Source organism: Medicago truncatula, chromosome 6 (genome assembly GCF_003473485.1).
Source record: "Medicago truncatula cultivar Jemalong A17 chromosome 6, MtrunA17r5.0-ANR, whole genome shotgun sequence".
NCBI lineage: Eukaryota > Viridiplantae > Streptophyta > Magnoliopsida > Fabales > Fabaceae > Medicago > Medicago truncatula.
The window spans coordinates 5,401,560-5,427,115 of NC_053047.1; the positions used below are offsets into that span (position 1 = coordinate 5,401,560).

The 25,556-nt window shown below is 30.7% G+C and overlaps 2 protein-coding genes across 2 annotated transcripts; both read right to left on the minus strand.

The window, feature by feature from the left end:
- Positions 1 to 8,729: 8,729 nt before the first annotated feature.
- On the minus strand, positions 8,730 to 12,563 carry LOC25495409 (polygalacturonase QRT3). Its single transcript, XM_013595630.3, has 4 exons — positions 12,209 to 12,563; positions 11,539 to 11,775; positions 10,543 to 11,029; positions 8,730 to 9,519 (listed from the first exon to the last, which is right to left on the minus strand). The coding sequence occupies exons 1-4, from the start codon at positions 12,446 to 12,448 to the stop codon at positions 8,999 to 9,001; spliced, it is 1,485 nt and encodes a 494-aa protein (XP_013451084.1). The 5' UTR covers positions 12,449 to 12,563; the 3' UTR covers positions 8,730 to 8,998.
- Positions 12,564 to 18,517: 5,954 nt separating this feature from the next.
- LOC25495410 (receptor-like protein kinase FERONIA) lies at positions 18,518 to 20,837 on the minus strand. The gene is made up of 2 exons (XM_024785505.2): positions 19,991 to 20,837; positions 18,518 to 19,250 (listed from the first exon to the last, which is right to left on the minus strand). The coding sequence occupies exons 1-2, from the start codon at positions 20,676 to 20,678 to the stop codon at positions 18,538 to 18,540; spliced, it is 1,401 nt and encodes a 466-aa protein (XP_024641273.1). The 5' UTR covers positions 20,679 to 20,837; the 3' UTR covers positions 18,518 to 18,537.
- Between the last annotated feature and the right edge of the window lie 4,719 nt (positions 20,838 to 25,556).

A 25,556-nucleotide genomic window follows, 5' to 3' on the forward strand; every position in this document is an offset into this window, starting at 1 on the left:
TAACCAAACCCAAGAAAGCTAAGTAAAACGATAGTAGACATACCAAGTTTTATATAAGTTTCATTATCTGATTTGATAATTCAATTGATTTACTATCTCTAAAGTTTCTCAAAGAACTTTATTATCATTCGTCACCATAAATCTATAATAATATGAAAACCTTTTATCATTTTTTTCAATATAATATGATATGTTGTTACTTATCAAAATTCACAATGGGACCAAAATTGATGTCCGAAACATGAAACTTTCATAATAAAAGTCATATTATATTATGAAATCTAAATACAAAATCAAGTTAGCTTCAATCTCAAACACAACAAATCTAAAATTTGAGAATTTAAGAGGATTACACTCCAAAATCTCAAACCTAACACCACTAAATCAATCCAAACGGGCTAACCATTATTAAGATTTAAGATATAAATCAAAACAGAGGCTGGAAGTTGAAGTCAGTTTAAAATTTATATCTTGAGACAGCAAATAGAATAAAATTAAATAAAAACATGAACAAACTACGAAACCACTTCAGAGGGGTACATGTAATTTAATTTTGAGCAAAAATCATGATATATAAAAATTAATCAAACTTCTATAAAATAAAAAAAAATAAAAAAAACATAAGAGATATTCCTTAAAATTAGACATACATGTGCTGAAGCATATATAAATCCAATTAACTTAAAGAGCTGAATAATGTTCTCACAATCTTTTCCATCTCAAATGGAATTATTCACATCAACAAAAATTCACAGATAATAATTAACATATAACTTTAAATAACTAATAACAATACATTTTCACATTAAAATTTGATTACACAATCACATATATATAATAAACACAAATGGAATTAATCATCTTGCTCGGAAGTGTTATGTTCCAAAATCTCCAACTTCAACTACTAAACTAACTTTATATTCCTAAATGTGTATTTCAAAAATTTGTTAAGCAAAGTATTTCCCATTTTTCTTCCAATGAGAAATAAGCTTAATTTCTTGAAGCCTGACAGAAATGGGAGTATTGACAATTATGAGTGGACACTATTTTTTTGAAAATTGCTCTTCTCAAAAAAAAAAAAACGTTCACTCCCATACAAACTGATCAAAATGCCCTTCCGCGTGAGTTAATTCACGCTCGGAAAGCTGAAGTATAACTTGCGTGAGTTAACTCACGCTGGGTTATAACCTACATGCGTTAACTCACGCTCAGGTAGCAAGTGTGACTTAAGTCACGCTACGTGTAACACCTGCGTGAATTAATTCACGCGGGGGTATTTTGGATAGTTCAGTTTGGAAAGAGCGAAACTTAATGGTGAAGAGCAATTTTCTATTTTTTTCTTCACCCTCGTCACCAGGTCCGATCCTAACATTTTATGGATCTTAGGTCAAGTTTGCAAAAAGGGCCCTTTATATAGTAGATCATAATTTTTTGTTTGATAAACAGTGAATGAGATATACATTAATCATTGCGATCTCCGTAATACATGTTTTGAAATCTCAACTATATTGCACCTGAAAACATACCGTGTGTCAAACCCAAAAAAATTGGGTGGGCCTAACCAAACCCAAGAAAGCTAAGTAAAACGAAAGTAGACATACCAAGTTTTATATAAGTTTCATTATCTGATTTGGTAATTCAATTGATTTACTATCTCTAAAATTTCTCAAAGAACTTCATTATCATTCGTCACCATAAATCTATAAATCTATAATAATATGAAATTTTTTTATCATTTTTCAATATAAGATGATATGTTACTTATCAAAATTCACAATGGGATCAAAATTGACGTCCCAAACATGAAACTTTTATGATGAAAGTCATATTATATTATGAAATTTAAATACAAAATCAAGTTAGCTTCAATCTGAAACACAAAAAATCTAAAACTTGAGAATTTAAGAGGATTACACTCCAAAATCTCAAACCTAACACCACTAAACCAATCCAAACGGGTTAACCATTATTAAGATTTAAGATATAAAATCAAAACAGAGGCCGGAAGTTGAAGTCAGTTTAAAATTTATATCTTGAGACAGCAAATAGAATAAAATTAAATAAAAACATGAACAAACTATGAAACCACTTCAGATACTGATCTCAATTCTAGTTGACAAAAAATCACATTTCTTCTTCTCAATATTTCCAGAGGGGTACATATAATTTAATTTTGAGCAAAAATCATGATATACAAAAATTAATCAAACTTCTATAAAAAATAAAAAATAAACATAAGAGATATTCCTTAAAATTAGACAATATGTGCTGAAGCATATATAAATCCAATTAACTTAAAGAGCTGAATAATGTTCTCACAATCTTTTCCATCTCAAATGGAATTATTCACATCAACAAAAATTCACAGATAATAATTTACATATAACTTTAAATAACTAATAACAATTACATATTTTCACATTAAAATTTGATTACACAATCACATATATATAATAAACACAAATGGAAACATGTCCAATATTATTCCAATATCTTGAATTAATGAAAAGGAAATCAAGATATAACAATTTTCTTAGCAAACTCTATTATAAGTACCACACCTATTGTTAGGTCCACCTCCATTTTGAGAAGGCAAGCAAGTACGATAGGCTTGATTTATAGGACACTTAACAGCAGCACCATTGCTGTTACCATTTCTACCTGTTTGTGTTTGACTCAAATCCAAAAGCATTCTTGCTGCATGAGAACTCATAGAAAATTCTTCTGATTCCAAATCATTGTTGATGAGACAATCCTCTGAGGTACAACCCTTTATCTTCAATGATGTTGTTTTGGATAGATGTAATTGGATCAATAAGATAAGGAACAATAGTGAAACACCCTTGTTCATCATTTCCTTCTTTGGAACTCAACTTTTTCTTCTCACCAAGAAAAAAGACTTTTGGTTGTTCACTTGAATAGCACCAACAAGTTGTATTGTATTTGTAATAAAATATTGATAAAATAATGAAAGAACCTTTTTTATATAATTAAAAATATAAATGAGTTGGGTCCGGGAGCTCATCATATCAATAAAGTTTTAAGACACATGGACCACTAACAAAGATACTCTTTCTGTTCTTGTTTATAAGAGATATTTGAGTCAGCAAAAATGAATGTATCTGATCCAATTTTTTAACTAAATATATTAACTTTTGTTAATCAATATTTCTCTTATAAATTAAACCGGAGGAAATACATATATATTCTCCATTAATGTGATTCTCACTTCGATTACAAAATTTTAAATCAAATTATTTGTGAGATTTTAGTTGAATTCTTATTAACCAGAATAATCTATATCGGCATAAGGAAGGAGTCTTCTATATAAATCCAACAATAAGAGTGTATGTTAGGCTGTTAACATTATAGATTTTTTTATGTTTGTATTATTGTGGGGAAAGCATATGCATTGACTTGTCCTATTATCATTAGTCTTCTTTAGAAAAACCTATACCTCATAAAATTTAGTTAAATTATTTTAAGCAATATGAATATAATATGATGAAAAGGAAATGGGTTAGGAAGATATTTTGTATAATGTTTATTTATTATTAATGAGTGGATTGTATGGTTCTTGTGCTCGTTTTGTATAGGAAGGGACTTGATTGGTAGTTGCTCTCACAATGGGATAAGGTTAAGGTGTGGTTCTTCTTGACAACCAATAACTCAATAATTTGGTAGTGTGGCATTTTCAAGGGCTCCTTCCTTTTATACTTTTGGTGGCTTTTGGATTTTCTACTTTTTGCAATTTTACCTGTGTTATCTAGCCTATATTTAAAAAAAATAAAAATATAATGAAAGTATTCTTGTGCACAACACAACAATTTAAATTATAAAACCCCTACAAAAACTAATTTCTAAAAGTATCTGTGACCTAAAAGAGGCGAATAAGTTTCTCATCATGAACTAATGTTTACTTCATAAAAAAATTAATCTTGCAGCGGTACACTGTTACATATATTATTATGTTCTTTTTTTTTCCTTTAGATAGATAGATAAAATGATAAGTTATTAGAAACTCACACGCATAAGTACAAGAGTCGAAGTTTGAACCTCAATCATAACATTAAACCTAACTATTTCGACTTTTTTTCAATTGAATTAATAATTGCGGACTATTGTCGTGATCTTTGAATTAGTATTTGTAGTAATAATAAATTAATAATAATAACATTTTTTAAGGCTTTCTAACAATAACATTATTTTGAATCAAAAAATAAAATAACATTGTACTAAAAAGAAAATAATTTTATTAAGTTGGTCATAAGATTTTTTGTTCTTCAATTGTAGATTCTTGTAAGATTTGAGTTGAATCTTTATCAATTAAATATTATCAACCAATAAAATTCTCAAATCGACAAATGTTAAACTCAAGTTCTTGTAAGATATGAGTTGAATCATTATGAACTAGACCAACTTACCTTAGCACTGACCTACAAACATCGTCGTATTGTATAATGTAAATAATACCATCTTCTCAATATGTATGAATATAAGATCATATATATATATATATATATATATATATATATATATATATATATATATCAACTTCACCAAAAAAAAAGAACATATATATCAATGGTCGACATTAACCATTTCATCATCAACCAATTCAATTCAACTTTTTGTTTATAACTTATGAAAGTAGGTAGTAAGTCACATGTAAGTGTTGCTTTAAAAAAAAAAAAAAAATTAAAGTGTTGCTTTAAACTTTGTCACGCGCTAGAATAAATTTGAAAAATATATACCTGTCTGAATTGTATGGTTATTACTCTTCTCTCATCTGTTTTTGTTCATTTTCGTCAAATAGCCACGCAGATTTATTTTTAGCGCGAGTTAATTCACACGAGTGTATTTTTCAGCTCACGTAAGACGGGAATGAGGAAAAACAGATAGGAGAAGAGCAATTCTCAAATTATATAGACCAGTTCTAGGATTATGGTGTAAGAACCTGATGGGCCTAAATTACTTTCAGTGCAAAACTTTAAGGAATAAAATATTATATACACCCCACACCTAATCATCCAACCCTTTTCTTTAAAAAATTAACAAAAAGAAATCTTATTTAACCCTTTTGAATTTTAACTTATTTCAGATAAACTTATAATTTGAACTTTCATTATGATTTTTTATTTAAAAAATTCGGATGTATTATTTTTCTTTAAAAATATTTTTGGGTCACTATCGGTATTGCGCAATTGTCATTTAATGTATTCATGACCAACTTAAGAATGTTATTTTTTTTAAAAGGAACAATCTTATTATTTCCCATTATGCAAAATATTGTTATTATTAGAGCAATGGTACTCGATTAAATTAATCAAGTGATTGGACTCAAATTGTTAATGAGTTTTCCAAGGATAAATCATTTAGATGAACTTCTTCTCAATTCTTGGATGAAACGATTCTTAACTTAAAAACGATACTAGATTAAATTGACAAGTAATTTTTTATTTTTTTTCATTTTAAATTTTAACAATTAGCCATGGTTGGTTAAATGTTTTGTTTAAATATCACATTCCCAATAATTTTTTCACAATTTTGAAATAACAACTTAGTCCAAATTTTTATTTAACCAAGTGATTGAGCTTAAGTGGTTAATGACTTCCCCCTAAAACTAAATCGTTCGGAAGAACCTCCGTTTGATTCTTGGCAGGTACAATTCATGGTCATATTTTATTTACCTCCCGGACGAACTCTTGATTACTAAGACCCCTTTCCCTAGGAACCAAAGGATTAACACAAAAAATTAAAATAAATTATTTTTCGATATTTCAGCAAACTCAGATATTGATTTTTCGAAACACATTTAGTTCTAGAAATAATGTTAGCAATGTCTTCTTCATTATTATGTGAGAGAATCCTCTCTTAAAAAATAACAAGTGTATCCTCGTAAAGTCATCCTGGTTTTGTGAAAAAGGATACATTTGTTATTATTTATATTTTATAAAACAGGTTTTCATTTATCGCTCTAGAGTCTAATTTAGCTGTTGAAGTTCATTTTTTATACAAATCATTTTTACCGTAGATATATCCAAACATAAATTATTTTACATTCAATTCACTTTTTATCAAAATTAATTTTATAAAATAAATTCTATCAAAATCGATTCTTATCACCGCACAATCAAACATAAACTAATACTACTAGAAGCAGAGAAGACATACAGCAGGTAAATATACCTAACAAAATCAACTAGATGCAAATGCAGATAGATACACACAACTATCATAAGAAAAACGGGCACATTAGGTAAGACTAATTTATTCTGAATAATTCCAATTTCAATTGATGTAATGCATAAAGAAAACTTCTACATTAACGTAAATAAGCGTGGAGACATTACATTTATATTGTTATATTTTATGAAAGAAATATGAGTTAGAAGTCTTATATCGGTTAAAATAGTAGGAGGTTGAATACTTTACAAAAAGAACTCGTAAATTAATTGTCTTTAACGAGGGTGGTCCCTCGAACTCCCCTCTTGAGTCAACACTATTCCAACAATCCATTTTTTCTAATAACTAATAGGGTCATGTTAACTTGTGTCATAAAGGCAAATGTTAAGCAACCAAAAAATAGAAATATTCTCTTGAATTTTGTGTATTCAATTAATCAAAAGTAAAAAAAATTAAATTCAAATGTATTAACTACAATAAATATTTTCCACTTTTGGTTCATTAACTTGTGTCTTAAGGGCACACGTTAATACTCCATTTTGATGACAGTTTTAATTTAAGTAATGATATTTTGACAACCAATTTCCAACAACTTTTAGTGATAACATTTTTTCGCTCTTTTTATTGGACAATAACAATAGAGAGAGAAAAAAGAAGAGAGAGAGAATAAAAGTATAATAAAAATATGAGAGAGAGTTGTCACAAAAGTTGTTAAAAAATGAATGTTCAAATATCATTATACAGCAATAAGGTCGATGCACAATTTGGTTAGATTTCCACCTTTGATTTGGCACTATTGTCTTCTCTTATTCAACGAATTAATTAATTTTGAATAGACAACATTATCAATTTATAGATAAAAGTGACCGTCCCCTCAAAAAGATAAAATTCAAAAAAAGTAGTCCTAATTTGTAAAGAATATTTCTTTTTTCTAGGTAATATTAGTTGTTGGTTTATACTATTAATTTACTCGCTCTGTTTAGTAATGTAGGTTCTTTTTGCTTTTTTCACATTTTTTTTTTTAAATTGTCACTGCAATTAATGTATCTGTTTTATACGTTAATATTATCAAATTGTTCTTTGTTTGTAAATGTATTAAATTTGATTTTTTAAATTTCAAAACAAGTTAGTAGTATTAATTAGAGGTATGTTTAGGGGAAAAAATAAATGCATCTAATAATTTGAAAATGGATTTATATTTAGAGATAAAAATAAAGTCAAGTGTTTAGATATACTCCCTCCGTCCCTAATTATAAGACCTTTTTGAGAATTTTTTTTGTTCCTTTTTATAAGACCCCTTTGTTATTTTCAACTACATTAATTATTTCTTTACATACATGTTTCTATTTATTATACATCTTTTTCTTCAATCAACAATAAATAACATGTTGAAAACATAAACTAACCTTCTTTCTTAAAGGATAAAATTATAAAAACAATAGTGATTACAAACAACTTTAATACAAATATCCACTATCTTAATTCTCATGATTTTGACAAAAGGGTCTTGTATGTAGGAACTGAGGGAGTATTAATTAGAGGAGATGTTACCACCTCAAAAGTCAAAATCGAATTTTGGATCTCCTTACTCTTCCAACGTGTGTCATTGAATCTCCTTCTTAAACTCCTTCAACGCATCCTTTAACCACTAGAGTACACTCTTATATTACGTTCAATGATTTACGAAGTTCAACGCATTCAACCTTAATCTGCAAAAGTTTCAACGCATCCTTTAACCACTCGAAGGTCACTTTTGCAGATTAAGTCCAGATTTAAAATGAAAAACACGAGTCTTGCAAAGAAAACGTTAATAAAGTTGTGCAACTTTTCAATCATTGAACTTTAGTAGCCTTAATTTCACAGGAGCTAGCTAGCTGATGCAAACTCACGCAATCTTGTCTTAACTTTGACCAAATCTCTCAAGGTGAACTCAATGTATCCCACAAAGTTAAGTATTAAGGGCAAATTCGTAACTCCAGATGTTTGAGTTCCAATCTTATCTTAATTTGACTTTCGTGCATTTGGGTGTTATGGAAAGAACGTAACAACATGATTTTTAATAATAAGACCGCTTCTATTTCTGAAATAGCGGATAAACTTAAGCTTCTTTACTTTTGGTGGCCGAAGACGAAACATCCAAATTTTGTCTATTGTTATCATTGTTGGTGGCTTAATCCTTGACCTTGTTTAGATATCGCTTGTAATTTCTGTTGTTTCAGAATTTAGCTCCTTATTTGTATTATTCTGTTCTTTGTGCTTGCATGTGTTTGCTAGGCTTGCTGCTGCAGTTGGCTCTCAGCTTTTGGTGTTCTTTTGTGTTTCTTTTGGTGCTTTTGATATTTTAGGGGTTTCCCTTCTTTGGGTGCGCCTATGGCCCGGGTCCGAGGTGTTCCTTTTGGTGGTGATTTGGTGGAGTGTCGCTTGTTGACTCTTCTTGTGTATATTGTTCTAACTTTTGTTTTTTCCTTTTATATATATATATTGCCATTAAAAAAAAAAGATAGAATAATGAATTGCTATTAAAAAAATTACCCTTCAGAATATAATTAAAAAACTATTTAAAATAATATATTATTTTTCACTCTTTACATTGTAATGTAATAACTTTTCACCAAAAAAATGTATGTAGTAACTTTCAAACATAATAAAATCTAAAATTCCTCCCCTAAAAAAAATCTAAAAGTCCTATAGTATAATTATATTTCATGTTATCCATAGAAAGGAAAAAAAAAATCACAACCAAGTGTGAAATTCCCTCTTAAATCAAAATACTTGATGACCCAATTTTTTTGCCACAACCATGAAAATTTCTTCAACTTGTAATACCTTGATCTACTTTGACAAAAACATTTGCAGTCACAGCCTCACTTGTTTCAATCACAACAAAATTATGTGACACATTTCTAAGAGCATGATTAGGAAATGTATTACCACTGGCACTTAAAGAATATTGAACATTTCTAATAAGGTTAGGAAAAATCAAAATTTTGTTAAAATCAGCAATCCATGAAGTTCCATTTCCATGCAAAGATATCATTGCTGAAGTAGCCTTTAAATTCATACCATTCACAACATTTCTAGCAACAAAAACTTGGTCAATTTGTTTAAAAGGACTAATTGATGTGTCTAGTTTCACAATTTCATCACCATGATTTGATCCAGAGAACATGTTGTCAACAATGTTGAGACCATTAACAATGCCTTTGATTGATTTTAGAACAATTTTTGCATCACCAAGGAAGAAACTACTTGAGATGTGAAGTTGAACTGGATCTTCAGCAACAATGTTTGTGTAATCCATGTAAGAATTTACAATCCTTGTTTGTGTTAAACCTATTGAACAAAAATTATAATAGAATAAATTTTTGTAGTAGTTTAAATGTAAATAATTAACTTTAGGTTTAAAAATGATTTTTGTTCCTGCATATATACCATGTTTTGCTTTTAGTCTCGATAAAAATATTTTTTATTTTTAGTCATTGCATATGCCTCTTTCTTATCTTTGGTCTTTGATGTTTTGTTCTAACCTCGGTAAAATTTTATCATTTTCAATTTGGCCCTTGTAATATCAATTTTAGTCCTTACTTTGAGGATTGAAACTAAATATTGTACATATTACAAGGACTAAGTTATGAATAAATTTTGTAGTAATTAAAACAATAGGTTAATAGTGTTTTACCCTCTATAATATAGGTAATTTCCGGTTTTCCCCCCTGTAATTTTTTTTGTTTTCGTCCTTGTATATATTTTTTTGTTTTGTTTTGAACCTTCATGGAAAATTTTGCCGCCTATAATTTGAGAAAATTTCAGTTTACCCCTTGTAATTTGAGCAAATTTTGGCTTACCCCCTAGTAATTTGAGCAAATTTCGGTTTATCCCCTACCATAACATCGATTTTGTACAGTCAGATGACCTAGGGGGAATTTTGAAACAAAAAGAAAATTACAAGGACCGAATCCAAAAATTCTTTTTTACAGGAACAAACCCGAAAATGGCCTATATTACAGGGGAATTAAGCACTATTAACCTAAAACAAAAAAGGACCAAAAAGAACAAAAAAAAATTGCATATCTATTAAAAAAGTTGGGGAAGAAGAAATTTTTATTAATTAAACATCACTAATGATCATTTTAAGTACAACCCTCTCCGATGAAATTCAAACATTCATTTTTGAGATTACAAGATCAAACTCTTAATGCTAAAACTCACACATCTTAGTAAAATTAAGAAGTGGTAAATTTGCAGGTAATTTTTTTTTACATGCAATAAAAGCAAAACATGTTATATTTGTAGTGGCACAAATATATGTAATCCTTAACTTTAATATATAAATAATCAAATAATTAAAAAAAATACCTGGTAGTTTCAAATAAATTCCTGTGCCACCAAATCCACTAGCTTTATTATAACAATGTACACCAGAAATTGTGTTAGCTTGACCAGTAATCATAATTCCAATATTAGCAGAAAAAATCACAACATCAGTAATTGCATTATCATTCCCTTGAAGACTAATTCCAATGCCTGAAAATTTTCTTTCATTTTTGTCACCTCCTGCAGTTATGTGTTGACCAATGAAAGTGTTTCTAATGTATGTTTCATGACCACTTTGGACTAAAATTCCATTTGTGATGAAATGTGTGATGTAACAATTGTCTATGTTGATTCTTAGTGAATTTGTGATTGAAATTCCTCCACCTTTGAAGTTTGAGTCTAGAAAGAGATCCTTGAGTGTTATGTACTCATAATTGTAAGAGGGTGAGGTTGAACCAAAATTTGACAAATCAATTAGATTTTTGTTTGATGGAAAATTGTTTGAGGCTTTTATTGTTCCTCCATGTATCTGTTAACATCAAATTCACAAAAATTAAATCAAAGTTAGATGTCAAATTTGATGTCTTTTGCATGACTTGACTTATATTGACTCAAGAAAAAAAAGAAAAGAAAAAACAGTGTATTTTACCTTTATTTGCTGCAACTTCTTAGTCTAAGAATGCATAAAAAGTCTTTTGTCTAGAAAAGGTTTGTTTCTCTCTTTATAATACTATCCGCACGTTTCGATTGAAAGTGAGATTGACAAAATCATGATATACCATAATAGTTTTTACAAGAAGTAAATTACGAAGCTCCAACAAAATTATAGTGTCGATAATTTTGTCAAACTTACTGCGATTTCAAACATATATTTTGGATTGAAAGTAAGTTTGACAAAATCACGATGATAAAAACTACACTTTAAAATTTTAACAAAATTACAGCGTTACCGTAAAAAAGTTATGAAGGTAGACTTGTTTTTTCATATTCGAGATCATTGACCTAATAATTTACTAAGAATGGTGTCTGCAAATATACCATGAGATTTCCAACACCAGCCATTGGAAAATGCAAAGGTTTGCTGATCAAGTAATTTCCACCTTGAAGATTAATTTGAGCACCTCCAAGGTCAATTATGCCATTCATCAAAAACCCTTTACTTGGACCTTTTGCAGCATCAGCTATGGCAGCAAGAAGTGCATCAGTGCTATCTGAATTTCCTGTTGGATCGGCACCATATAATGTCACAAGGTACTCATGTGATTTCTTCAGATCCTGCATTAACATCAAAGTTCTAAAATATAAATGATTTTGAAGTCGATTGCATTTTCGACCGTACCATCCATATTTTTTCTACAATATAAAGGTTTCTAGCATAATGGCAGCCATGGTTTTAAATCCCGGTACTCAACCACAATTGTTGCCACAATATAACAAATTTTGAGGTCTATGCAATATAAAGTTTCATAGCATAACTGCAACCATGGTTTTCAACTGTGGTTCGCAACCATAATTGCAGCCACAATACAATAGATTTTGAGGTCTCTTTTCAATGACATCACAACCATAAATTTGACCACAACGACCACATTTGGCCGCGATATGAAGGTTTGCAGCATAACCAAACCAGCGACCGCAATTTAATACCCTGACCGTGACCACAATTTAAAACCATGTTTAACTAATGACTTAGATGATAAGTTATTACCTGTGACGGCATAGGAGAAGGGCTAGGAGAGGGTGAGAATGAAGATGGTGGTGAAGCAATAGAATTATGTTCGGCAAAAGAGACTTTGAATGCAGTTAATTGAAGCATTGCATCATGATGAGTTCCACCAGAAATAGTCCTTAAAGGTAATTTAACTTTATAAGCATAAGTTACAAAGAAACAAGGCATGATCAGAAGCATGAGCCACAATGGACTTATTCTTGCCATTGTGGTTTTCATTTGGTGAACCTGTTTGAGAAAATCAGGTTATAGAAGAATCAGTTTTGAAAAAGACTTTTGTTGTGAAAGCATTTAAAGGAAAGAGAAGATGGAATGTCAATATATAGATTGTGGAATGGTTTACTAAGATTTGATTAAATTATTTATATGAAAAAGAATCTAAGATTTGATTATATATACACAAAACTAACATCATTTGGAACAATAAGGCACGGATAAGGACATAAACATCGGACACGACACTGACACCGTTAATAATTTGAGAAAATCACATAATTCATTGTAATTATATATGTTGATGTCATGCCGATATCAGAAACAACACATAACTGACACCAGAACATCCCTAATTCTAAAAGTGCTCATGCTTTAAATATTTTTTAAGGTTGCTCTTTAGAGTTATGTAGTAAATTTTTTGCCCCTTCACCAAACAGAAAAGTAAGCAGTGACATTTATTACAAGTTTGACATGATGGAAAATAAATTTTGGAAATTGAAGAGAAGAGGCACTTTTGTTGAACTAAAATTCTGTCATGGAATTATTGAAATAGGGAGGGACCACCATTCATGTCATACTACTATAGGACAATTGGTTTGGTTGGTTGATTAGAGAAAAAAAGGAAATTTATTTGAGAGGTTAAATATTTAATATTTTTTAATATTCTAATACATTCATTACTTTGGTAAATAATATGACATTCATTTCTTTGATATTCATGACAAATATTTCAACAAAATATACAGAGAAAAAAATAACAAACAATTTCATGTTTACGGAAATACATATTTCTAGAGAGAAACTAAATCTATCAAAAATTAATAGAGTAACATTTGTCATCTTATAAATTAGTTTTATAAGGATGAATTAGATCTAATATAACATATTAATACGATATTAAAGTGTATTCATTTATACCATCCGCACACTATACTCGATATTCTTGAGTGTAAGATATATATTGAGAAAACTCATCAGTTTACAAGGAGATATCTTAGATAATATTCCCTCCGATCGTATTTAGAAGAGAAAATTTGGTTAATAAAAATTGATATATTTGATTAAAAAATGGACAAGATATATCAACTTTTGTTAACTCAAACATCTTATAGATAGGATTGGAGGAGCAATATTAGAACATTTTTTTGGGAAATTATTATTACAACATAAACAGGTTAGAAGATGGATTATGTAACTATATAAAGAGTCGTTAAATGTATTGCCTTTAGATACTTGTTAGCATGACTCTTTCCTTAATTTTGTTCACATAAACATCAATATAGTTACACACTTGTTAGTATGAGTCTTTCTTTAATTATGTTCACATAACATCAATAGTTGTTACGAGTATTTTATCAATTTAGCAATTTGATCATTTATTTTTACGTTGAGTTTATACAATATTTTTAAATAGACGAAATGATAAAGTCATTAAAAACTCACACATGTAAATGGAGGAGTCAGGTGTAAATCCCGATTATGGCAAATTATTAATCACTTATTTTACAAAAGCTTCTATTGTCATTTGTAAGGGAAATTCTAATAAGCATCATTTTGTAAGTAGTCCATTGTGGACTAGTACTTAATAATGTCTAAAACTCCAACGATGATAATGTCGTCTCTTAATAATAGATGTTAATGGTTCTTATTATTTTTCACGGTTAAAACAATGAAAACTAGTTTGATTAAAGCAACAAAAAATAAATATGCAACTCATATTAAGTCCACATCAATCAAGTCATCATCTTTACCGTAAGCAAGAAATATCAGAAGTTTTATTTTTTGAATAGCATCATCGATTGTACTTGAAATTAATCTAATAATTTTAAATATTATTCTACGGTAATAATTTATAAAGTTGATTCACCTTAGAACTCATCCGTATATAAATATTTAAAAAAAATTACATTTTCTAAACTCTATATTTATTTATTTTATAAGAAACTCTTCAAAGGGATTTTCTTTATTTGGTGAAACTCTTCAAAGAGATGATGAAACCTATCGTAGAAGTTTTGGTGAATGGGGTTAGTCCATAATTTACCTCGCAATTCCGCAATCTACGGAATCTTTGTCAATAGGGTGACTAGACACACACAAAAGCAAACAAAGTTATGCATGAATATGACTCATTTTTCTAAGTATGTGGATGGAAACACTAAAATCATATAGTAAAAATTCTTATTAAACCAGTAAATTCAAAAAGTTACGGCAGAAATATTCAAAACACACACTAAGGTTCACATTTCAATTTCACAAATTGACCTTTATACGTTCACTCAGAATTGTAGGTACACCAAAACTGAATATTAACCAACTACTTTTATCACATTATTTCTATTATATTTCACAATTGTAACAAAAAAAAAAATAAACTCACCCTCATAGTTATTCAAATTCCCACCAGATTCATATTTGTTTACTTTTCAATTTCAAATGAAATAAACAATATATAATAATTAAAATACACAAAACTGTTTTAGAAATTCTTTCAACGATAAATTATTGTCATGAAATTTCCAAATTCATATGGTCAAATTACGTACAAGCACAAACCATATTTAGTTAAGGACCAATGATTTTTTTTTTTTTTTGACGTTAAGGACCAATGATATATGGAGTGAAATAAAGGAATCACAAACATCACGAAACATGTGTCAAAATTTAATAAAGAGGAATGCTAAATATCGCGACTAGTTTTTCCATGATGGCATCACGATTTTGCAATCAACCGATTAAAAGCATGCATCAGCCGCCAATCCCGGTGGGCAGCTGCGGGATGTTTGTTCCTATACTAGTTAGTTTTTTAGCTTCGTGATGCATTCAAGATCACATTTTCGCGATAATATCATTTCCGTTTTAAAAAAAGGGGAAAATTTGTAATCCATTATGGTCGAAAAACACTTGTCAAAGGCCAATGATATCATTTCGTGATGCATCCTAAGGGAAGCTTTCATGAGATAAGCATATCCGTTAATTAATTAAAATAAACTCCATTTTCATATTTTCAATTATTGTTTAAAACAGCAGATTAGTTGTCGTCGTGAGCTTAGCTTTGGTATGAACAGTGTATAATATATGCAAAGTCTTGTGATTCAAACTCGACCAAAAAAAAACTACAGATTAGCTAGGTAATTGAATTGGAGGCCACTTCAACTGCCAAATTATGATGGCTAGAAGGAACAAATAATGCACTACATGAGAAGTTAAGATATTATGATTGTGCTTAGCTTCCCTTCAATGATGCTATTGAATTTAGTACTTCATTTTGCTGCGTCATCTTGAAGGGAAAGTAAAGACAAACCTCATTTGCTTATACTTGACTCTAACACTACATGGACATGACATGGCTTTTTGAATAAGTCCATTAAATACGGGTTAGGTTAAGCTTAGGTTGGGTGGGGTCAGTAATAATACATAAGATGAGGACTTTTATGCACTTTACCACCAAACATTGTACGTGCATTGTCCTTCTCTTTAGGGTATTAATGCTTTTTACGCTATTCATTTTTACTAAACACTTTGTTTCAAAAATACCTCTAATATTAACAAGAATCTACCATTCATTGCATTTGAATAGTTGTTGACACTTAATTTTAATCGGATTTTTCTAAAATAAACAAAACTAATATAATTGTCATTCATTCTAAATTTTCATCCTTATCATATAGTTGTATTATGTTGTTTTATTTTGATAAATAAAAATCTAAAATATATTCAAATAAGTAGGGACGGATCCAGTGTTAAGCATAGTATGACATTTGCCACACCAGATTATATATATATATATATATATATATATATATATATATATATATATATATAAAATTCATTATATATAAAGTAATATATCATGTTTGTTCACATAGTCTAGCGGTAGATTCCCCCTTGCTGAATAGTGTGTTAGCTGTTTAACTCCCAGCTCGTGGGTTAATGAGGATCGAACCTTTAACCATTTAGAGAAAATGAACTTGCCTAATCAATTTGCCAAAGGGCTTAACATGTCAATATTCCATCTTTCATAGTAAATATTTGTCACCCTAATATCAAATGTTTGAGCCCGCCCCTTCAAATAAGGCATGTTTATGAAGTTAGCCTATTGTTTCCCCTTAAAAATAATGTGAAAGCAACTATTTTCACTTTCATTTTTGTTCTTCACACAAAACAAAATTACCAATATACCCCAGCACCAGTTAATTGTTGCTCGCTCCACAACATCATTTGCCAAGGAGAAAGAAACTCTTCTCATTTTTATTTTTGTTTTTTTAATAGAGATAGTCAGATATTAGTAAAAACTAAAAACAGAGATAATACGATATAGTCTATGCTTCTTACAAAAAACAGAGATATTTTTTTAATTAGACACGTTAATATTTCAAGATCACTCTATTTTAGCCACATTAATAGGGAACGACATTAGAGAATGACAAAAAAAATCTGCATATAGAAATATAAAAATGGTTGTTAGGTGTTCCACATCGACTAGATTAAAGTGATTGATGTGGTAATTAAGTCATGAGACTCTTCCATCGAATACTGATAGGTGAATGAAGTCGCCAAAAAGGAAAGGGCTACCATCAGGTCAGTGATGATATAGCTACCTACAGTCTTTTGAGTTGGGCTCTCCTCGTGGACTTAAATCCTAACAATTGATGTTTTTTTCATTGAGAGTTGAACCACGAACAAAGCTACCTATAGGCTAGATAAAGGTGTTCCATCGAACTGATAGGTGAATGAAGTTTCCAAAAAGGAAAGGGCTACCATCGGGTCAGTGTCGATAGAGTGAAAGTCGTTGTAGACGTCCATTTAAAGTGATTGATGTGATGGTCTAGTATTTTGGGTTGGACTCTCCTCATGGGCTCTCCTGAGTTGGTGCTAATAAGGTCAAGTGGTTTTGGTGGTGGTAGCCTTCAAAGCAGGAATGGTGACGGCGTCCGATGGTCTAAGGGGTGGTGCCAACGGCTGAACTGGAACTAAGGCCAGTGGATCTGATGGATGGTTTGAAGCCTTAAAAACCCCTTGGTTGGTTACAACTGGAGAGACTTTTTGCTTTCTATCCATATTGAGTGATGTCACCTTTGTCTATAACAATCATGTTCAACAACGGAATTGACGACCAGACGCTCAAAAATTAATGAGTCTGCAAAAGTAGTTTTGACATCGGTTTTGCTACCAACACATGATTCCAACGTCTTGCTTAGCTTTTGTGTGTTTCCCCTAGTAGATCTACCATTCCCCCCATTGAAATCATTTGTCGAATTTTCCGTCGATGTTGTTAAATTAGGCTCAAGCAATGGACTCGCCTCTTGCAACAGCTCGAGAATTCTTGCATACGACTCTCGAATTTCCACTGCATAATCAGCCGTACTAAAATTGTGTTGTCCTTTCGATTCAGCCATGTAAGATATAAACGGAGGTGAACATGGTTGGGTTGGAGTTTTCTCGATTGAGTTCTGAACACCATGGGAAAAGCTTCCGGAGAAGTATTTGCGTCGCAGATTCAATTTGGTCCCATGCGGTATATCCTGAACCGTCAAGATACACCAATTTCGCCCATTCAACATTATACTCGGCTTTTTTTTTTCTTTTTCCAATGAGCTCCTACGGATGTAGCCCATGACATGGTGACAATGAAAGCACCAATGTAAAGGTTGTCAATATTATTGACAATGTAATAATTGGATGATTGCAAATTGATTATCAATTCAAAGAAAAATTGATAGATGAGAACCCAATTATAGCTGGTGTTCTTAGTACATAAAAGAAGAGAAAAGGAAAGATACAAGAAGACCGAGTCCTATGATTAAGTCATTACTCTACTAGAGAATATCAAATGGATAGAGGAGTGACTTCATCACTATTCTTCATGTTCATTATTGATCATTTCCCTATTTATGCACCATCAAACTTTCTTGATCTTAAGATCAGTAGTCACATTTCCATTTGTCTCAACCAATTATATTATGTCAACTGTATATGCCATTTTAAATCATAACATTGGTCTCTGAAGGAATACCAGGTGACAAAATATTATGAATGCTTTAGTGGAGTGCCATTTGTTTTTGTTTACAAAAATTATCCAAGTAAAAGATTCCTCAATATTTAATATATAGAATATAGATTACAATTATTTCTATTATTGTAGTGGTATGCATTTTGAGTATAATTTTTGTCGTTCCAGCAATATTCCTTGATCTTGCTGGATTCGGTCCAGCAAGATTCTTGAAACCAACATCACTGATTTTAAAAATTTCTAATCCGTTTAAAAACGGGTCACTAAATTTGGAGCCTCTACCATCAAGAGGATGCATTTCAATTTTGAGGTTAACTTTTTTGTTACTATTACTTTCACTCTTTGGAATCAAAACTGCGTAGTTTCGTTGCACTGCAAGACCTTTCTGATTTTGGGTCCATTTCATAACATCAGCTAGTTCTTCAGCCACATTTCCTTGTAAATAAACGATGAAGACTCGGTCACCTGCACTGGTTATGTTGGGGTCGAGTTCACAGAAATGGAGCCTGATGAAGTAAGTGAAGCCGGAATCAACGGGGAATTCCCATGTTAGGTTTAAGAGTCTGTTAAGAGTGGCACTGGCTCCTAAGTCACGTGATGATTTGAAGAGGTCTTTTGGTGCTATGTAATCAGGTGTTACAGTTATGTTCATCGTACCTGTTATGTCTGCTGGGACGAAGTCACGTGCCGTTGGTGATTTTAAATAGGTTGTGTCATTGATGTTCCAGTTTCTCAGCATGCCTATGTCTTGAATGTTTGGTGAGTTATCTTGCACTCCAGCTTTGATTCTGTAATCTGCAATGGAGTGTATTAAATGCTCAAGAAAAAAAATGCAACAAATTTATAGGATGGCATTAGGTATATATTTATAGGATTTAAAGGAAGAGAATTGCTACATCGAGCAAAAGAAATTGCTACTTCTGTATTCTTTAACATATCTCCTTAGGTTAGTTATCATGAACCAACAAACAATAACAATATATAGTATAGCATAATTCTGATTCAAATCTTGTTTAAAATTCTTTGAAGTGTGAAACATTAATAATTATTCTTTCAAGTGAATAAATTAAAGCATCCATAATCATTAATCTAGCTAATTGAATTTCACACCGAAATTCAATTAAGCGTGAAATTCTAAGAATTAATCCTGGATTTTTATTATTGGATCAAAATTCAATTGAAAAATTTGAAAGATACACACATTAATCTAGTAGGATGTTTGTTTGTAAGGAGTTGACTTAAAAATTTAGTCATGAGTTATCGGACAATATTTTTTGGGTCATGAAGCGTACATGTTAAAAATTACACAAATAATAAATATTTATTAAAAAAATAATAATTTTTTAAATTTTAAAAAATAAATTAGAACAATTTTCAATATATAATTTCAATCTTTGGTGTCTTAACATATACCCTAAGGTATGTAAAGACACGTATTAGCATTTTTTTTTTCTTCCTTTCTAGATACAAATTACATATACTTGATAAATAAATGCAAGTGAGAAGAGAATGCTAAGTTAAATTAATAGTTTTACCTGTCTCTAGTGCAACGTTGGATGGAATAGTATATGCTGGTATGACGGTGGACCCCACAAGTGAAAATCCAGGATCATCAGGTGGTGTATAATAGAGATAATCAGGCATGGATAAGACTTCAATTCCATTAACAAAACCATAGTTATTAGAATTTCCACTACTTGGAATAAAACTCAAATCAAGCCTTTGATCATCACCAACGTTAATAACATATTCTTTCAATATAGTAACAACACCTTCAACATCAGCGTTTAATGAAGCATTAAAATCCTTAAGAAGTGTGAAACCATTAGAAATAACGGTAAAAGAAGCATCATAACGGTTAAAACCGTTGGTATAAGTAGTAGGGTAGAAAAAAAGACGGAGGAATTTAGGACCTTTACTGACGGGTAAAGAATAGTTGAATATTGAGTGTGATAAACGAGCTGTTGAATATGGAATTTTGTTGCTAGAAGGATTTTGTGTTGTTTTTGGAACAGAAATTGTTGTTGGATTGTTTTGTGATGATGACAAAAGTTTTGAGTTTATGTCTCCTGTCCATGTTCTTTGTCCGTCGGTAGAGTTTCCTGTTGTGCCACAATTGAGGTTAAAACGGTCAATTGGGTCGTAGGCATGAAGGTGTAAGAGGGAGATGGAAAAGTATAAGAGGGTGATGATTATGGTTTTAAAGTTTATCATTGATTTCATGTTTTTTGTTTGTTCTTGTTGATGAGTGTGTGGTGGAGAGTATGTGAGTTTGTGAAGAGTGAAGAATGGTTTGTATGTGATGAAGATGATGATAAGGTTTCTTTGGCTTGAGAATGTAGAGAAAGGGGGGGAGCTCTTGGGTCTTATTAAAAACTTGAAGATGATGATAAGCTTAATGTGCTTTTTATTCAGTGTGCCAAATTAGGTCATACCCTAAAAAATAACAACAACCCATCAAAAAGAAAGATCTAACTTCAGTTAATAACAAAAATGTGTCAAATAAAAACACAAATATGAGATGATTTTGATGAGTTTTAGTGAAAATGGGTATGCACTAAATTGGACAGGGAAATCAAATAAACAAACATTGAGAGAAATATGAGAGATAATTAATGATTCTGGATTCTCTCAATGGGACTGAATCATGATTCTCGTTAAATAAGAGAGAAACATAAAAACACAAGAATTAACAAGTTTTTGGTATCGAAAAACATGTCATTTATTTTCAATTCAGAAAAACATGATGGCGCGCTGAATGAATGTGGTTTTTGAAAAGGTTCAAATTAGTATTTATTTATTTTTATTTATGATTTATAGGGCTGTGAGTGTATAACTGTTGGGGTGTCAAGTAAAATTTCCTGGAAAAGTTCATAAAGTTAGCCTATTGTTTCCCCTAAAAAAATGAAGCCCGTTGTTTAGGCCCATCATTCATGATGGATCAATTTCCTTCTTAAAACAAAAGGATAAAAATATGAGGATTTATTTTTCCACCCTACACGCACCTCTCATGCGAACTTTGATTTACTATTTTACTCATATTCGGATTATATAATCTGAAACAGTTTTGAAGGATTTCGGATTATATAATCCAAACGCATTCAGAATACCGAAAAAGAGAAAAATTTGTCAATAAATCACAGCATAATAATGGCAGCAATCCTATGGAAAAGGTTAGACCCTTTGAATCAAATCTCTAATTTTTTTTCTTTTGATTGCATGAATAGATCTTCAAGAATATCAATCCTCGATTGTCGGGTATTCAAAATAAATAATGGAGAATAATTTTCACAGTGGCATGCTAGCAGATATGGATGTGGAGAAACAAAACAATTTTTTAGTAGAAAAGTTAAAATCGTAATTTCAAGGGGCTTAAAGAGATTTAGGGGGCTAAAAAAAATCTTCTTAGCATATAGTCTATATTTTGGAATTGAGCCTTGAAACTTAAGTTTCCTTTCTGCTCCAAGCCCACGTAACTATTTGGCAAATTCTTTTACAAAATTATTGAAAATCGTAATTTCAAGGGGCTTAAAGAGATTTAGGGGGGCTAACAAGAAATCTACCTAACATATAGTCTATATTTTGGAATTGAGCCTTGAAACTTAAGTTTCCTTTCTGTCCAAGCCTACATAACTATTTCGCAAATTCTTTTACAAAATTATTGAAATCATATAAAGAACAACAAAGCCGAGAACAGTTAGAAGAATTGCTCATGAGCCCCCTACAACTAGGCATGGCAACAGAGCCCGTTCCATCCTGAATTTAACGGAAAAAAGCTGATTTAACTGGAAGTGGATGTGGGAACGAGGAAAACCCAATTTTTTAGTACAAGTGCGGGGTGGGTGCAGGGGAGACTTATACCTACCCCACTTATTTGAATTTACTTTGTTGCCCTTATGTTTAATAATCTTATTACTCATTTACCCTTCTTAACATAGCAATTATATAAAGAGAAAGAAATTGAAATAATTTTATCCTGCTCTTTAGAAAGAGGTTTATTAGATTTTTTTTTATTATTAATTTAATTTAATTTTTTTGCTGTGAAAAAACTGAAGAAAAAAATATGTAGTTTTTATTTCTTTTTTAAAATATAGTTTTTGCAGGTGGGGGCGGAGAAATCTATCCCCATTAAAGACAGGGTTGGGTGTTAAATTAAAACTTCGACATTGTTTAGATTTGAGGTTAGGACCGGTAATACTTAACCCCATCTTGTTGTCATGCCTACCTTCAACTACTCACGATCTCTCAAAAATAAGCATTGATAGCTAACTATTGATACACGTTTAAACAACAAAATATTACATCTCAAGTTATGACCTAATAGGTTGAACAATTTGAGGGCTATTGAGTAATCACCTCACCCTAGAACTACTCATGCAACTGTTGTACTAAAAAAAATATAAAAATTAAAATTAAAAAAGTTGTAGAAATGTTCTTCCCACGAAATGGTGTGAGTATGCTGAGAAATAATAAGACAGTAAAGTCCACTTTTCAATAAAATATTCAAATATTATTATTATTGCAAGTTCTTTTGAGCAAGTAGTAATGATTTGCGTACCAAGAATACAAGATGAAGGAAAAGAGATGCAGCCTTCTCTTAGTCATAATAAGAAGATAAATATTACAAGACAAAAGTATGACGTTGACGCATACACTTATTTATAAATTTAATTTATTTACATTTTTAGTAAAAAATGTTTATTGTAATTTTTATATATTGTTGTAATTTTTATATATTGTAATTTTTCAACTAATCCTTGTTTTGGTGGTAATCGGGATTTGAGCCCTTGACCTTGCATGCATTGTCCATAAGCTAAGCTTACGAGAACAATTGTAGTTTAATTCTAAAAAATATTTATCAAACAAACTTGTAATCAAAACTAGTCCCCTTTTTATCTAGAAGCCAAATCAATTATATTGGAAAAACTCCAATAAATATCATAATTTTTACGAGTATCACGTATGGTGGTCCAACCTGTTAATCAGTCTTAGCACTTTTCTTTTTTAATATTTCATTTTTACTCCTTTTTGACTATTTATATAGCTATACTTTTTTTTCCTTCAAAAAAAAAATTTAGCTATACTTTTTTTATAAACTCGTGTACTCCCTTTGAGGCAATCCTTGTGCGTCGGAAGAAAGTTTAATCTATTATGTCATTTGACTTTTTTAGAAAGAAGGAAAAAAAAAGATCTTGCGTGTAAGAGAGGATAGTACAAAAGTCTAAGATACAAATCTAGTTAACTTAGCTAAAAATGTTTAAATGAGATGACACAAGTCTTAGCTGGTTTTGAGAAAGGGCTGGGGTAGATGGTCGTTCACGACTCGTCTTGTTCCGGTTCTATAATTAATCTGAATGTGCTTCAATGTCTTGGACACATATTCACCTTGGATTGTTAACTCGAAAGATTATGGCCTTTCTTCTGGATGGTTAATTCAGGCGGCCGTTAAGACTTACTGTTGTCGAGGTTCGTCGCGGTGAGTGGTGGACTGATGGATCTACAACCGTGTTGGCGGGTCGATTCAATGTCCAGTTTCAAAGCTTGGGATCGGTTTTAATGAAGATATTTCTTGCTTGGTTTAGACTCGAAAGGGTCGGTAAAGCTGTTGCTTTTGTTGCAGGGGCTTTTGGTTCTTGAATCTCTCGGTGTTAACAGTCAATTCATACACCATTCTCGGGTTATCCCATTCATCATGTTCATTAACATGGAACTGTATGGACTCGAAAGAGTCATCAATGCTTATTGTCGTTGTTCCAGGGAGTTGATGGTACGTGATCCGATTTTGTGTTGACGATCGATTCATTCGCCAAACTTTAGACATGCGCTTAATTGTTATAATTGTTTAGGGTTGGATCCACTTTTTGGATCTCTTTTTTTGTTCTTTTTTTTTTTTTTTTCTGTTAGGGTTGTTGACTGGGTCAGGTTTTATGTCCCCCCAATATTTATATAATTTTTTCCTTTTTTTAATAATATATATGAGCAATTGGTAACATATAAGATTAGGGTTCCAACTTAGTTTGACACTATTCTTTTTTTATGTCATTTTTCTCTTGGCCTATATAAAAAAAAAAGGTTCTAAAACAAATTTAAACATGCAAAAAAGTTAAAATTTTGATGGAGAATTTGCCGGTCATTTGACTCTACAAGGCGGCTACTCTTTGCAGTTGTGCGTAAAAGATGTCCTATTTATTTAAAATAAAATAAAAAATAAAAGAAACTAATCAAAATCAAATATATTCTCTGCATCTATGCTGACGGATTTCTAAGTGGCAACATATTAGACTTGGAAATGATACCAAGACTTGTATTTTTGCATCCAAAACTCATTTAGATTAAAAACATGTTTGCTTTGTTACTCCTATTTTTATCACAAAAGGACACGGAGTAAAGTATAAATATTAGTGTTAAATTAGAAAATACATTAAAAAAGGGAGGAATTCATTTTTATATAAATATTAGTGTTAAATTAGAAAATTCTTTTTTAAAGGGAGTAATTCATTTTTAAAGAGAATTGAAAATTCAAATATTCTTAACAAGTATACTAACAACAGCTTGCAGTTTTCCCAATACGTCAAAGCCCAAATCACCATCAAACATTTTTTTATTCTGTTTTTCTCATTCACTCAATACATTATTGCAGCACTATCAAGTTGTTTATTCATCTCTTAATACATATGGAGCAAAAACATTGACCTTTTGCTTTCTTGTGTCTTAGTCAATAGCACCATGGTCCTTCTTTTCAAAGTTGAACAAGTCAAAAAAATTAACAAAAATATTTTTTTATATTAAGGTATCTCTCATGCACAAGGTTTCTTTATTAACAACTCAAATTGATAAGGAGAACTAAATTTGCTACTACTTGTAAGTTTTTTTTTTGGAAATACCCTAGAACTTTCCCCTCCTTACCCATAATCCTTATCAAAGTTACATACTTTTCTTCACTCTTCACAATGAAATCACACCCTTCAACTTTTTCAATAACATATGTCATAGTTCTCCTTTTCAAAGCTGTACAAATGAAGAAAATATAAGTAATTTTCAACTTCATCCTTAGTATTAGTATTGGTTAAAATTATAAATTATACACACTTTGAAAAGATA

Coding starts and splice junctions, on each gene's coding strand:
- LOC25495409 (XM_013595630.3), bottom strand. CDS start 12,448: ATGAAAACCACAATGGCAAGAATAAGTCCATTGTGGCTCATGCTTCTG. Junction 11,030..11,538: donor CTGGTGTTGGAAATCTCATG/GTATATTTGCAG, acceptor TGATGTTAACAG/ATACATGGAGGAACAATAAA. Junction 9,520..10,542: donor AATTTATTTGAAACTACCAG/GTATTTTTTTTA, acceptor TTTGTTCAATAG/GTTTAACACAAACAAGGATT.
- LOC25495410 (XM_024785505.2), bottom strand. CDS start 20,678: ATGAAATCAATGATAAACTTTAAAACCATAATCATCACCCTCTTATAC. Junction 19,251..19,990: donor CAACGTTGCACTAGAGACAG/GTAAAACTATTA, acceptor ACTCCATTGCAG/ATTACAGAATCAAAGCTGGA.